The 16,580-nt window shown below is 31.8% G+C and overlaps 1 protein-coding gene across 1 annotated transcript; it reads right to left on the reverse strand.

The window, feature by feature from the left end:
• Positions 1 to 2,535: 2,535 nt before the first annotated feature.
• On the reverse strand, positions 2,536 to 10,433 carry LOC137918541 (calphotin-like). Its single transcript, XM_068761361.1, has 4 exons — positions 10,422 to 10,433; positions 9,469 to 10,349; positions 8,141 to 8,306; positions 2,536 to 2,979 (listed from the first exon to the last, which is right to left on the reverse strand). The coding sequence occupies exons 1-4, from the start codon at positions 10,431 to 10,433 to the stop codon at positions 2,536 to 2,538; spliced, it is 1,503 nt and encodes a 500-aa protein (XP_068617462.1).
• Between the last annotated feature and the right edge of the window lie 6,147 nt (positions 10,434 to 16,580).

Genomic DNA, 16,580 nt, shown 5'->3' on the forward strand with positions numbered 1-16,580 from the left:
CAGGAGAGGAGACTTGTTTAATGAAGTCGAGACTAAAAATGTTCCGCGGTCTCCCACTTTCTCCATAACAAAACAAAAAAAGATTTGTGGAACATAATGATCTAAACATACAAATCTACAACGTGTTATTACTATCATCATTATTTCAGCCGTAGGAAGTTCACTATTGAATACGGACCTCTAAGATTTCCAAAAGGGCCAGAAGGAAGCAGCCAGAATAAATTAACTTTATTATAAAATTTATCAACATTTCGTTATTTATTATAATTACTTTTACTTATTATACTAATTGTAATAGTTTTTCTCAATCCGGTAACAAACTAGTAAAGATGCCTAAACTCCGTAAGGGAGTCCTCGGGCTTCGCTAACTAAAACGAGTATTAGGCTAAGCGCCATCTGCGCCCTGTCCTCTTAACCTGCGGAATATTTCTGAACGAATCTTTCTTAACGGTGACCACGAAAGAAAATAAAACTTTTTTTTTTTAATATATATGCATATTTTTTTATTGTGCTTATATATATATATATATAAATATAAGCACAATATATATATATATATATATAGAAGAGGATTGGATTACAAACTTTGTTATATACTATAATAATTAGGAAAATCAATGGGTATTTTTATGTTATTAATGTATAAGATCAGTGGTAGCCCAGCGGTAGAGGATTGAGACTTGCGAACGTATTTCGCGGGTTCGATGCCCAGAATACAATCGTATATAATTCACACATTGTACATTAATTATATTGGATTGCCACTGCTCATAAACAAGTTTCCAGAGGATGGGCCGCAGCGTCCTCTGTGTACAAAAATATCACATTGCGATCGCTACCTTGCTTGCCAAGCGTGGCGATAACGGTATGTCCCTCCATTCATATCTTTGGTGGAGGCCTTACAGGGTATCTATGAACTTAAAGACTACGACGGCGAATACGAATAATGCTTCGAAAATTTGTTCTTTATACGTTATGTCATAATAATTGTTCTTAATCAGACAGAAAAGATAAACTAGTGATTCCTGTAGCTTCTTGGCTACGTTTTTACGTAGAAAAAAAGAATTCATTGTATTTTAAATTGTCTATTTAAATTCTATGCGGGCTATGTGCTTAATTACTATCTTAGCAATATCATACAAAAATTTCCATTGAAAACGTCTTTTAGCTGCCTAGGATTTAACTAAAAATTGTAAATTAATACCCACGTTAATAAATAATAAAGTATAAAATCTAGCGATTTTACACCAATGCAATATGATCTTGCGGCCGAAAAATTCAAATTTCATAACACAATCAACTCGATTTTTCGATATTAGTATACGTGTCGTTGTGAGATATAATTCTTAATTATTCATAATTGACATGTAAACTATTGTATCTTTATAATTATAAGTTAAAAAAATCATAAAATCTAAGCATTGTGCGTCTTTTAAATAAAGAAAAACAATAAAAATACGTTTGTTGCGGACGTCACGTTACTCACCGTCGCTTTGTTTTATGTGCAGAACAATGCGCTCTATACTTATCAAACTAACTTTATGTATTTCTATTCCATTCCACATCGACTTTTTGTAATATTGTGTACATTTAATATAATACATATTTAATTGATCGTAGAATTTATATAGCATGGCAGCCAGAGTACATAACTTTGTAACGCAATAATTTATTTAATTTTCCTACCTAAAGTAATAATTCAAACTGAAAATTGTACTGAATTTTGATTTAACTATTTTAATACAATGCCATTAGTGTAATTATATATTGGTCCAAAGAATAATAAATTACAAAATAAAGTAGGAAATGAAGGTTAAAATCCTCTAAGATAAAATATTTTTAATCCATAATGAGCCTAGCGATTGTATGCTACCGTACTTTTAAATTAGGAACTCTTTAAAATTCCCAAGATTTCGGCAGAAATTATGTTCCCTATAAAATTTTCCCTACCTTTTCATTGCAATCCGAGCGCATTTTCCCATAAACTTCTGTGTCATCTACAGATATGTGTTGAAGCCGTACAAAGTTCAACGTCTCCGTCGCGTTATAACATTTTACGATTTTTACAAATACAATTTATGCTTTCACTATTCAGTTAATAAATCTGTTGTTGTTATTCTAATAGTATAAAGCTATCTGCATTTCATTTTAAAAATCTGGGATAGGAACCGATAAAGTTGACAAGTATCGCCACGTTGACAAGTAGACAATATCTTCCTTATTTCCATCCATCATATAAATTTTTAAATAATAATCCTCCAGTTCAAATTCAAATTAAAATAGCAATAAATAGTTTAATTAAATTTTTATTTCCAATTTACTTAAAGATTTAATCATAAATTATTTACACAATCAAACTTTCAACCATAAACAACTTGAAATAACACTTTAGGAGTCATTTACCAATTATAGGTAGTACCCAAGCCGGAATAAGACACGTGTGAAATAGCAGGTTCAGCTGAGTAATTTCTTGTCTTCAATGCAGGTGAGCCTGAGGAGAAGAAACGGCATATGTTGAAAATGGTGCATGAGCAGCTACGGTAGAGTAAGATAGAGTAGGAGACTCTTTACTAAATATGGTGCAGAATGATAAGAAGAAATCGTCGGCGTTTCATAAGCTGGCGACGCCTTAACAGCAATAGGAGATGGTCTAGCATATGACAAAGGTCCAGAATTAAAAGAATATGACACTGCTGGAGCTGAATAAGCTACAGCTTTCGCTACAATTGGTGCAGAGTAAGCAGAGACGGCCGGAGAAGAGTAAGTTGAATATGACTGGTAAGAGACTGGCGATGTGAAGGTCTTGGAAACAACAGGAGAAGCTGCATATGGTGACAGAGCCGGAGAGTTATACGCAGCAACAGGTACAGTGTTTGATGCGAAAGAAGCATGAGATACAGCGGGGGCTCTGCTGTACGGTGCGCCGTGCAATAGGTTACCAGCAGCAGCAATACCAGCTGCACACAGAAGTACAATAATCTGGAAATAAAAAATATTAGATTAAATGTAAACAAAGTACGCAAAGTTTCGTCTTATAATTATCTTATAAAAATCTACTAGAAAGATCTAAATGCAACAGTGGAGGCTGAAATAATAATGAATAGTAATGAACGATGTGAATTTTGTACTTTAATTAAACAATACAAAAACTACTCACAATCATAAGTTATGGTTATAATATTACTGTCTACGAGTGCCGCTGTCTACGAAATATCGTGCTAAAAATGTATTCCAATAACGACGGAAAATATCTGGCTCTCTTATAGCCTCCTACATAGCTATGCGAAGTCAAAAGGATGATTTATGGAAATTACTAAATATCGAGATGTATTGTGAAATGCTATGTATTGTAAAGAAAAAAATTGCATATATACATATATTCAATTTTAATGAAAATTGTTTAATCGTACCTTGGAATACATGTTTGGACTACGTGTTTTGATGAGAGTGCGACTACAAAAGATCTTGCAAGCACTTTTATACATTTGTGAACAAACAGGTATCGATCTCCGAACTGAATTTATGCAATACCTCCTATGTGTATCTGCAGTACCAAAATGTTATTATTAGCCAATACACAAGAGCTATTATTCCGTGCATCATTTTTGTTCCTAAGCTTATGCGTCAGTGTGAATGAAACAATGTCATGTTGACTCTCCACTCGCGTGTATTAAAGCTAATTAACACACCAGTCTTTGTAAAGTTTCAAAAATTGTTTAGTAAGCTTTGCAAAAATCAATTATCAATAAAAATTATAATTTTAGTATTATACATACGCATATATTTTATTTTATCAACCTATTTAAATTTTAAATCTGACATCACTATGTTATATTTAATTATTTAAGTAAATAATTAAAGTCATAATTTTTAACTCAACGGTTCAAAACAAAAACATTTTAATTTAAGTCGCAATAATTTATGTACTTCGCATTACATTCACAGAATTTTTGTTTGGGGAGAAAATAATAATAATAATGAATCGTTTTAATATATCACAACATACACCTTAAATTAAGGCATTTTGTTGCAAAACTTTTTGACACTAGATCACATACCCTGTCAAAAGTATCGCATACTGTCATTGTATTGCGGACGTCACGTTATGTAAACATGTTACGTTATTTAGCTTGCATTATCAATAGTAATATCGACTGCTCTTATATTATAGACTAACTATTATCCAGAAAAAGACTCAATACAAATCAATTTGGGTTGAGATTTCCTTTTGTGTTACATCTTATATTTGTTAAAACTAATTATATTAACATGTAAAGATATTTAATGAACTTTCGTCTAACTTAAATATGAACTTATTCACCGCGAGTAATTTTGCGGTTAGACGTAACATAAGCCAAAAAAAATTCACTTAACATTACTAATTATTGTCATGTTTGGTAAACTTATGTAAGAAAGCTTGTAATTAGCTAAACATCACATTTTTATACATACAATATCATATTTATGAAGTCTGATAATCCTTATAATAATGAATTAAAAAATAAACCACGATAAACTTTCTTTCTTAATTGCAAGCTTAAAACTCACGCGTGGTCGTGGTTTTATTCCTCTTTTGAAATTCAAACTAAGTCCAGAGAAAAAAGTCAATCGTCGAATCCAACTCTGCCGCACGGTGTACGGTACTGAAACATTGTCAGTCACTTCGGACTACCTCACAGTCATTCAACAAGCCATGTAGATGCTATGCTCAAGATTTCCCTGCGAGTTCAAATCAGGATTGAAAAAATTAGTAGAAGAACGAAAGCGCAGCAAATTAGCAAGGTGTCTGTGGGCACACATAATACGCAAAACTGATGACCGCTGGGACTTTTAGGTTCTGGTGTGGTTACCACGTGAGGTCTAAACAGCGGTGAAGACCTGGCGCAGCGTAGGTCAGCTGTCCGCTTACAAGGTAGACGCAAAATCCAATCCGCATCCATCCGATCTTCATGAAAATTTTAGATCTGTAAGGCATATATCTAAAAGAGGATGTACTACGGCTGAAATGCTGTTGATGATGAAGATTTCTTTTTCCTATTGTTAAATATACGCTTTTAAATGAATTGTAGAATAGACATTATTATGTTCTATGTAATAAACTCTAAGATTAATTCAAAACTAAGCGGACTATTATTTATAAAGTAGCTGCCTAAATAGCCAGTTTCTGTACAGACATTTTCCTGAAATATTCTCACTCGTTGTTTTCAACATACCTAATGAAAACGTTTTCATTTTTCATTAAACACAATTAGAGAACACTTAACAAAACGCAAGAACTTTGGAAATGGAATTACCAAATTGAAATTAACCTTGAGTGTGTTAAATTGATTCATAGACGCAGTGGCGTACCTAGGGGGGGGCGGTGGGTGCGGTCCGCACCAGGCGGCACTTACCTTGGGGCGGCATTTTTTATATTTACTTATAGTTGTAAAAAGCAACTTATTCATTTCAAATTTTTTTTTTTTCTTGAATAATAAATGATTATTATGATTATTAGAAGAAGAAAATAGTAAAATGAGATCAGATGCTGGAATATTACTCAATTCTATACAATCTGTTTCTTTTCTATGTCACCTTCATTTATGGCAACCCGTCCTTCTGGAAATTAAGGACGCTCAAAAATACCTGCAAGTAAAAGGGTTAAATGTCCACCACTAAATTCTTTGCAAACACATTTCATGGAACAAAGAGATACGGTAGTACAAAACGCTGTTATAGCAGCCAAAATAGTTTGTGAAGAGTTGGAGATATCGACTGAGCGTCGAGTTAGAAGGAGAAAAAATATGAGTGGGGAAAATTCGACGTGGGGACGTGGGGCTATCCTTACAAGAAGAAGTACGAAGAGAAATGTTTTCATTTATGGACGGAATTATAAAGAAAATAAAAGATCGCTTCGATCAGTTGCATGGCCTTGTAAGAAAATATTCGTGTATAATACCGTGTAACCTACTAAATGAAGAATTTGAATGTCAAGTAAATGACTTGATTGACATTGATAAAGAACAGTTCCATATTGAAAGAAAAAGGATCCAGGTTTTTATGGCTGCACCTACACTAAAAAAGAGGCAAAACATTAGAAAAACGGGGAGAAGGGCCCTCTTGATCTGCTAAAATTTATTCAGCAGTATAGGTTGAAAAATTCTGTTTCCAACATTGTAATTTTGTTAAGAATTTTTTTAACAATTTCAATCAGTGTCGCCAGTTGCGAAAGAAGCTTCTCAAAATTGAAGTTGAAAAAAAATTATCTTCGTTCTACAATGAGTCAATTAAGATTACAAAATCTTGCAATATTGTCAATAGAACAAGAAATTACAAATAATATAATTTTTTAGAGCATTATACATGATATTTCTAGTATGAAAGCTAGAAGAGTAGATATTATATTAATATACTATTTACGAGTGCATACAAATATGTCTAAAAAAATTACTCTGTGTATTAATTAATATTGATTAAATAACTTAATAATTTATTTATGTGTTGATTATTTATTTATTTATTAATTTATAAAAACCACTATTTGATTGACTTATAATAGAAAGGGCGGCAAACTTGAGATCGCCCCGGGCGGCAAAAGTTCTAGGTACGCCACTGCATAGACGCATAAGCTGATAGCTTGGTCATCAACGAGAGAAAGACATTACATAGAATTATTCTACTCTCACAGACAATTAGGTTTCTCCTTGGCCTTAATTTTATATAATTTATATGTAACTGCCATTTATATAAAATAATTTTAAGATTTTAAAAGATATTGATTTTTATTTTAGATCTGGGTCCACACTGTTGGCATTTACAGATTCCTTGGGCTTAAGAAGCCTGAGCCCAGAAGCCACCGGAGGGCTCACTATGGAATTTCAGTTCAGGTCGTTATATTGTTTAAAGGCCACCGAGCTCTTAGATCGCTTGGGCCACAGAAAGGAGTCCTCGGAATGATTTTTCAATCCATAATTGTTTAGCATTCAAACTCAAGAACGCCAGAGCTTCAGTTCGTAAAATTATTTCTATATAATCCCTATTTTCTACGTTTCTCAATATGTATGGAAATTTATCAACTAGAGATTCTGATAAAGTTAAAACAAGTCCCATAATGCTTTTGATTTAGTTGAAATACATTGTTTTTCATATATTCATTCAGATTTGATTCATTTAGTATTAACAATATTAGAAAATGATTTTAAATATAATTGTTTTGAGTTTACCTCATTATTACAAAACTTTTTCAAGTTACGAATATTACAAAAAACATAAGATTATTTCTATCATTCACAACGAAATTAATGATAACTCATGATAGTTTCACTAATTGAATTCTACCCTTGCGGGGCTGAATCATAATGATACACGCTCCGATATTATATTACACAGAGATCATTAACATCACGTACGACAACGCTCGTAATGATCGCTCTTCTCTCAGCAAACACTTCACTTTTCTTTTAGTTTTTATATGCGTCTGCTAAAAGATATAGTAGTATGGATAAAAAATCTGGAAAATTGATGTAATTTATTTAAAATATTTGTGTGCTGACACAATTATTACTTTTCGAACACAAAAAAAATATTGGTTCTAATATCGTTCGCTAAACTTTTTAAAATTTTATATATAATATATGTTGATTCAATTTTAAAAGTAATTCATTTAAAAGGAATGTAAAAATATGAGAAATATATATTTGTTTAGGTTTTATTTATTTTCGAAACTGATACCTAACTTCTCACCTAAATTTAAAATATTTTTTGTATGTATACTTCGTGTTCGAAAACAATATTCAAAAGCTAAACTTTATAACATTTTACGAAACTATATTATAGTTTACGTTATCTACTTCATGCGCTCCTATTGAATCGTTAATTGGTGATTATAACTAACAGAGGAAACTCCCAAAATATTGTTTGAACTATGTGTTTAATTAATGGTATTTTTTATTCATTTTGTTTATTGACGTAATTATTTTTCTTTTCAAAAAATTTTGACGGTAAAAGTATTTTAATCGGAATTACAATTGGTCCCAATATTCTACACAGAATAACATGCTTCCTAATAACATAAAATTACTCAGTTTTTGTGTAATTTTATAACTTTATAACAAATTTTAAAAATTTTAATTTTTTTTAACATTAACAACCATAACATAACCATACCATTTAATACAAAGTACGTGGTTTCTCTTTGATCATTAAGTAAAACAGCCAGAAGAAGAAGCCATGTTCTTCTGGCTTCGTTAAGTAATCCAGAAGCGAGCGAATAGAGATGAGTGGGACGATTAGAATGTTGTTTTATTATAACGACAGATATTTCCGGCCTATGTTGCCGTGTTCAACTACTCATATTTCGACGTTTGTATTACACGCCTTTAGTAAGCAACATCGAATTTGCTAGTCACTTATCTACTCTAGACCCCTTGTGATAGCATAGGAGTTAGGCTAATTAAAAGTATCAACCCAGGATAGATATGAAGGAAGGACCTATTTAGGGTGGTAAATACTACGGATGCAAACAACTCCTTGCTATGTAGTATAACACAATTCAATCCCTATGTAAAATAATACAATATAAGGTTCAATTTAATATCCAAAAATGAACTGCTTATGGCAGTAAATTTTAAGAAACTACTTATTTATACGTCCACTTTTAAAAAATTTATTTTGTTAAACTATATTTAATTATTTTTATTAATTGAAAATCTTTACGATTTTCATTAAATATTAATATCTAAAATAATGAAATACCACTTTCGCTAAAATCTAACTTAAGAATTTTTAAGCGTATGCAATTAATAACTTACCTACTACTTACTGATAAGATACTCTAAGGATATATAATAATAAATAAATAATTTAGTTAACGTATCTACTAGTTGTTTTCAATAATCTTTTAACTTAAAGAAAATTGTGAGTGGCGTTTAAAATTACAAGTATTCACAGGTAATATATAATACATCAAAGTTGTATATAAGGGTAAGTTATAAGTTTTACAAGGTTTTTTAGGCAACGACGTTAATTTAAAATAATAATATAACATTAAAACATGCCTAAATCAATATTGATATTGCTTGCTTTTATTTATTATTAATTTATTATATAAATATGTTTGATTATATGTTTGATTTATTAAAATATGTTTGTTTTAAAACGAGTTGTCTAATGTTTAAAACATAGCCAAATAGCTACTTTAATAATATTTGGAACCTATTAATATTTTATCGTTACATTCGGTGACGACAGTCTCAGAAAAATTATAAGTCTCCGTGAATTATTCCTCTCACGAAACAAATTAATTCTTAGCAATTTATAGAACCGTGGTAATGTTCCTTTAACTCTTAGCGAATCATAAAAAGTGAAACGATAGTTTTATTCTTGATAAGTCAATTTATTTATAATTTCTCACTTAATAATAATTTACAATAACAAAAACAATTTTTTCATACGATTTACAAAATTTTAACGAGCGCTTTGGTTGTTTACCATCCGTGACCAGCAGAGATAGCGCCATAAGAGGCCACCGGTGCGGTGTAGGCAAAAGAAGTCTTGTAGGCGGGCGCAGCGGCATAAGCGGGGGCAGCGGCGTATGTGGCAACGGGGGCAGCATATGACGCGTAAGAGTAAGAGGGTGCGCTCGCGTATGTAGCCACGGGTGCAGCGTAGGCCTTAGTTATCAAAGGACTAGCAGCATACGATGTATAAGAAACAGATGGGGCAACTGCTCTTGAAATTACGGGAGCGGCGTAAGAAGCAACAGCAGGGGCTGCTGCGTATGAAACTGCGGGCGCAATTGCTTTAGCAACCAAAGGAGCGGCAGCATATGACGCCACAGGTGCCGCGTATGTTGAAATTGCAGGTGCAGCGTATGTACGAGCTACTACTGGGGCAGCTGCTGCATACGTACTAGAGATTACTGGAGCAGAAGCGGCATAAGCCACTGGTGCAGATTGCCTTGTAACACTTTGGTAGGACACGGACGAACCTCCTGTGTAGGTTGAGTACGCTGGCGCCGCGTACGCTTTAGTGACGATGGGCGCTGCAGCTGCATAGCCTGCAGAGACGACGGGAGCAGCAGCCGCGTAAGATAGGCGGGCAACGGGAGCCGCGACAGTTTGATAGGAAACTGATGGAGCGGCTGAGTAAGCAATCGCTGGAGCGGCAACTGCCTTTGCTACTACTGGCGCAGCAGCATAAGTCGCGTACGCAGGAGCAGCGTGGGTCGCAATCGATTGGAATGACACCGATGGTGCCGCGGCGTACGTAGCCAAAGCAGGTGCAGCTCCATAAGCAACCGAGACAGGAGCAGCTCCATGCAGGAGGTTTCCTGCTGTCGCGATGCCTGCGACGCAAAGGACCACTATAATCTGCAAATTAAACACTTGTTAAAAAACTTCACAATATATACTACAATTATTCACTAATGGTAAAATTCGCACCTTGGTATACATGTTTAGTCTATGTGTCTCGATATCAGAGTGACTACCTGAGCAATTGCAATCACTTTTATACAACGCCAGTAAACTGGTATCGAATCCTCGATGTAATTTTGTGCAATACACTGCACCACATTGCGAGATTGCAAAATGGTTTTTAATGCACTAATAGAGAGATTATTTTCGCTACTACTATACAGGACACTGCTCCTGCATTTCCAACTGTAACAATGTCATGGTGACTCTCCACCCAGTTTATATGTCCGAATTAACAAATGTCAAGCAGCTATAGCCCACTTCTATACATGGATTACGTGCTCATAGGCTCATATATTATATGAATTAATTCAAATAGAAGTAAAGCACACTTGTTTTAGAAATAAAGCCCGTCGAACTGGATTTCTGTTTATAATAATTAATAAAAGACATATCTTTCAGTGGAACGCATGTTGCACGATCCTTGCAAATTTGTTAAAAACAATATTCTTGATTTTAATTACCCATCCTACGATCATTAGTTAACATGTATTTTTATGACATGAAATAAAATTACAAAAAGATTAAAGCCTTTCAATTTTTGACAAACGATAGTCCCTGCCAATATCAGAGTGAATCTATAAAAAATTCTTAACATCTTGTTCATTGCCTTAAAAAAGTATTTTTTAATTTTTCCATTAAATGGTAATTATATTATTTGGCTTTTGGCTATAAAAGATATGTATCAAATGCGGTTTTTTGTCATTAAATGTAACAAGTACGGTCATATATTTTGAGTGAAATTTGAAATAATTGTTCAACATATCCAAGCCCTTTATTTGACATGTTCTATTAAGAAATATAGTCGTACGTGAATATTAAAAATATTAAAAGTCATAGTTCCTAATGAAGTTATTAATTATATTATGTAATAAACTGGCAAATATCTGTTAAGCGCTAACGAGACCAATTTTGTTTGATGTTTAATACCAGAAATTACTGACCTAAACATCATAAAATACTATGTTTCATATTCCAACTGGTTACAGTTGATAACTTGAAAGTGTTGAATTTAGATTGACGGATATTTTTTATTATTTAATTAAGGTTTTTTTATTATTGGATTAATAAGACGATTAAACATAAGCTACATACTTTTGATGCCATTTTTTAAACACTTCTACTAGGAATAGTTTTCCTTTTTAGTTATTGTAATAATTTCTGTTTTTATATTTATTAGGGGTACCGAAAAGTAATGTCGTTTTAGTCGACACATTTGACTGAAAAACCGATTTGATTTTTATCTCTCCGGCTTTGAAAACTTGTATACTATATGGCAAAATGGCAAAAGATTGTTGATAACGAAGGTAAATATATTTTTGATTAGAAATAAAAACGTGATAAAATGTAGTTGTGTGAATTTAACCTAACAAAGCGATATTACTTTCCGGTCCCTCTAATATATATCATAATGGTCGTCGTGTAAACATCCACTGCATGGCAAAGGCTTTTCTCACGATGAGCTGATGAGATCTTTGTATCATAAAAATAATAAACACTGAAAGAAACATCGCAACATGCGACTTATAGTTAAAGTTGTTCATCTCAACCATCGGTTACATGCCACTAAACGACATTACTCGTATGCGTAATCGATATTCGACTGATTTAGCGAGGATCTAATCTCTAAGCGCACTGAATACGCTCAAAAACTTAGTAGAAAAAAAGCAAAAATAGATTTCTAAATAAGTGATTTGATCGCTAAAATAATTCGTATATCGAAAGACCTTGACTCCAAACCAATCGCAATAACTATTTCACTTGTACAGCTTAATTCTGGTATATTATTGCATCATACATGTTACGACCTAAAATATTTTTTGAAAGGGCGCCGACTGCAACTGCAGCCTGTAAACAAATTGCAAATTAGTTACTTAACCCATTCTTTGCTAACTATAGATATCTCATAGTTTTTTTTTACCAAATGGTAATTAGACGTGCAAAATTTTAACTGATTCAGAATCGACAGTATTCATGCTTCGGGATACAGAGATACAATCTTCTTAATCCAGTGATAAATTCATTCCCCTCATTTCTGCGGATAGGGACTTTTTGAGAAATCATTAGCTTACGTATACAAAGTATGAAATGAAAAGTTTGAGTATTTTGAATATTTTACCAGGCCGATAACCTAGAGAAACTTATGACCAAGTGCAAAGTTGGGGGCAAAAGAATACGTCAAATCACACAGGAAGTGATAGTATATTTAAAATAATCTACGTGCTAGTTAGCTTAACGCGATCTAAGCTTGTATAACAGTTATTTTAAAAAATAAAAATAAAAACATGTCATGTAAGTAATAGTAACTAGTGTAAATGTAAATCGTTCTTTAACAATTGAATATTATAACTTAGTATCTCTACGTTAGTGTTAATATTAGTTAGTAAATTTTTCGGTACAATGTCCGATTTGTCAAATTCGGGCAACCAAACTTTCGTCTAAAAATGGTAAAAGTACTCAATGTTACGTTTTAAATTTGCACAGCAGTGAAAGGGTTAAAACTACTTGCCAACACGACTGCCTATAAATATGAGCCCACGAGAATGTTATTCTCATTTTCTGGTTTCAACACGGTCTGAATTCTTGAATTCTTCATAAAGATTTATTTTGGATGGTGTTATAGGATTACTAGTTTTCAGACTTTATAAAAATTTACACATTTCAGTTGCGAGACATAATTCAACTTTGAAAAAAATAAAACAAAAAATAACTAACAATTATTATTAACTGAACCCATCATATTTTTACTGTTTTTTTTTATTTAAAAATAAAACAATTTAATAAAAGCAATTAACGATTAAATAATTTAAGCACATACTAATAAAGAATTACTATCTTTTGTAACATTTGAAAGAGATAAAAATAGCTATAAATTTAAAATAATGCTTTATAAAAGTTTTTCTACAAATATTGTCTCGATAAACCTATGAAAAACAAATGTATAAAATACAATAATAAATACTTCCATTTTTTTGATCAAGGCATGGGCCGCCTCCAAAGATAATTTGGGAGAATATATCATTAACGCCACGCTTGGCACTCAAGTTTGCGATCGCAATGTGGTATTATGGTACCATGCAGAGGTAACATTTTACACAAGTTTTCTTACGTCATAATCATATACCTCGTGGTCAACTGTGAAAATTAGACTAAATATTACTATTTATTAATTATGGTGATATGTGTATTATATTGGTAAATATAATTCGTTCTATCAAATAGATTACTGTTTAAATTCACAAGTTTTATGTTATTGTTTTGGTGCAGTGTTTTATATAAATGTATATGTACTAGGTAATTGAGTGATAAGGGAAAATTTGCCGGCAAGCTCACTCTATTAAAGTGAAGTAATGTTTTAGTAAAGCTATGTGAATTAAGAAAGGTTAAACGTGGGTGATTGTGAAATCATTATTAAAGATAATTGACTTCAATAAGATATTTATTGCTTTGTTACTTTCTAAATACATTCTTTGGCTTAAAGTCAAGATATAGTTAACTTCTTAATGTAATATATATTCGAATAACTGAAACATTACGACAATTACAAAACGCATTCACAGGTTAATTGGGTACATATGTAAGAGCTTTGAAGTGGTGAATGTACAGTTAATTTATCAGCAAAAAGCTTTAAAACATTTACACCTACGTCCACTCACCCTAAATAAAGTCATCATTTTGAAATATATGTTTTTAATTTTTTTGAGAAATGCGATATGCCAATAACTTTTAGCAGTGCAAAGTGTATAGTAACAGATAGCGAATAATAATTAATTTGATTATTTAGTAATCCGAATATTGAAAACGTGTTTTCATGGTATATTATTATTACGTTATTTATTATTTCTGAATACACCGAGTTTTGGCCTATACTTTCACACTTAAAAACTTTACACTTAAAAATCTATGACCACGTATAAAGACGGTTTGTAATAATTTAATGTGTCAAAGTAAATGTCATAAAAAATGTTTGGAATACAACTCAGACGTTACATATACATGCTCGGACTTGAATAACAAAATCTGACAAATAGACTCAATCCAGGCCACGCGCCACACCCGTGACTAGAATTTTAGAAATAGGCAACTTTCAACGTAACCTACAGATACTACGTAGTATGCTACGAAAATTTTTGGTTATATTTCATCATGTACAATAAAAGTAAGCATATAAAACTTATTATTATTAGTTGACTTATATACAGGGTGATTGTTTAGGGCGTAACAGCTTCAAAGCGGTGAATGTTTAGGTCATTTGACAGCAAAATGCATCAGAGCTTTAAAAAAGCAGGAAATTAAATTAAAAGCCAGAGAATTAATCATGCTAAAATACATAATAATTAATTTTTCTATCAAAATACGACAAACCTTAATAATTTCAGGTAGTATAATGTCTGCAGGGACAGTAAACAACAACCATTTTAATACATAGTAATCCGAATTTAGAAAATGCTTTTTTCTTACTAAATTATTTATTATTTCTATAACTATTGATTTTTGTGTAGCTTTTGTACTGTAAATTTTACACTGATTTTAACCATCTTTTAAATATCGTGTTATCATATTTGAAATATACAATTAACAGTATAAAAATATTCAAGACGATGTAGTGCACATATTCACTTATTGACGTCATTTCTGCCAAAGTAAACTATGATTAATATCAAATTTAATTACAAATTTATCAACCGGTTTTTAAAAGACACCTTCTTAAGATCTTTTAACAAAGAGATTTCTTAAAATTTATTTTAATATTTGATAAATAATGGTAAATTAATATATAAAATAAAATAAAGTCTAAATTCCAATTGTTCGAGACAAATTTATAAACATTAAACGTAACCACGAAATATTTCTTAAAACTATTCATCAATGTGACGAAGGTGATTTGTAATTTCCGTTCTGTCCTGAAATAGTTGGAATATTCTTTAAGATTGTCTATTATCTTCTCTTAATTTCCCGATCAACGCGCTATATAAATAATGTATCTTGTAACTTCGAAATTATTATAAATACAATTTTGTGTCTGAATAATTTAATGAGAATTATTTACTTACTATCTAGGTCAATAAGTTTTAAAGTTTCTGTGAATATTGGAAGCAAGTTCGAATCATGCTTATAATTGCTAAGTATTCTTTGATCGACAACAAAGGAACGATTGGTAGGAAACGGAAGGGATTGGCCCGGAGCACCAGAATCAGGTCGCGACAGATGCTACCCATGTCAAATAATTGCTCAATTCATAAAGCAAACGATTAGACCAATTAAATCAAATACAGAACAGTTTGCTTTCGGTTTATTTTTTGGGTGTGTCATTTAAGTCAGTGTTTTATGTATACACGGTAATTGGAAACATGTCTAAAAGCTTTAATAGGGAGAATGTGTTTATTAATATTACAACATATCCAAAATTAATGGTCTCACAAATGATAAATTATGTATTGATAATAAAGTAAGAAAAAACGTTTTCAAAATTCACTTAACTACCTTTTAAAATGAATTATTCTTAAGTATCTCTCCCTGCAGAAAATATACTGCCGGAAGTTTTTAACCTGTCACATTCCAATAGAAACATTTGATATTTTAAATGTAATCACTACATGATGATTAGAAATAGTTGTAAAAGCTGTACAACTTTGCTAACAAATTTTCTATACATTCACTAGCTTACTAAACTTACGAGTATTTACATACACCTTTAACCAATCACCCTGTATAAAAAATCGTCTTATAAGAATATTTGTAAATGAGATTCAAATCTAATTAATATGGAAAGGTCGGAATAAACATCTTTATTCTTTGAAAACACTCAAAACAATACAACACAGTTTTGTGTAAATAAAAAATGTTGAGCTTTCATTAAATAAATGCAATTTTAATTTCTGTGATAAATTTGGTTAAAATGAATTTATTCACAAGTAAAACGCCAATTCACAAAAGGGGTTACCACGTTAATTTACTACTCATTTGTCACCTCAGGTTTAAAAGCATTCAAACGTTAAAACGCACGATAAAATATAAAACAAATATCTATTAAAAATCTTTATTAATAAAGAAAACCCCAGCGCTATCGCTTACTGGAATAATAGTTATGCCAGCTATAGAAATTCTCATCATTCCGCCGTCGTG

Source organism: Battus philenor, unplaced genomic scaffold (genome assembly GCF_028537555.1).
Source record: "Battus philenor isolate CCGP_79_NKW_IND1 unplaced genomic scaffold, ilBatPhil1.0.hap1 SCAF_14, whole genome shotgun sequence".
Lineage (NCBI taxonomy): Eukaryota > Metazoa > Arthropoda > Insecta > Lepidoptera > Papilionidae > Battus > Battus philenor.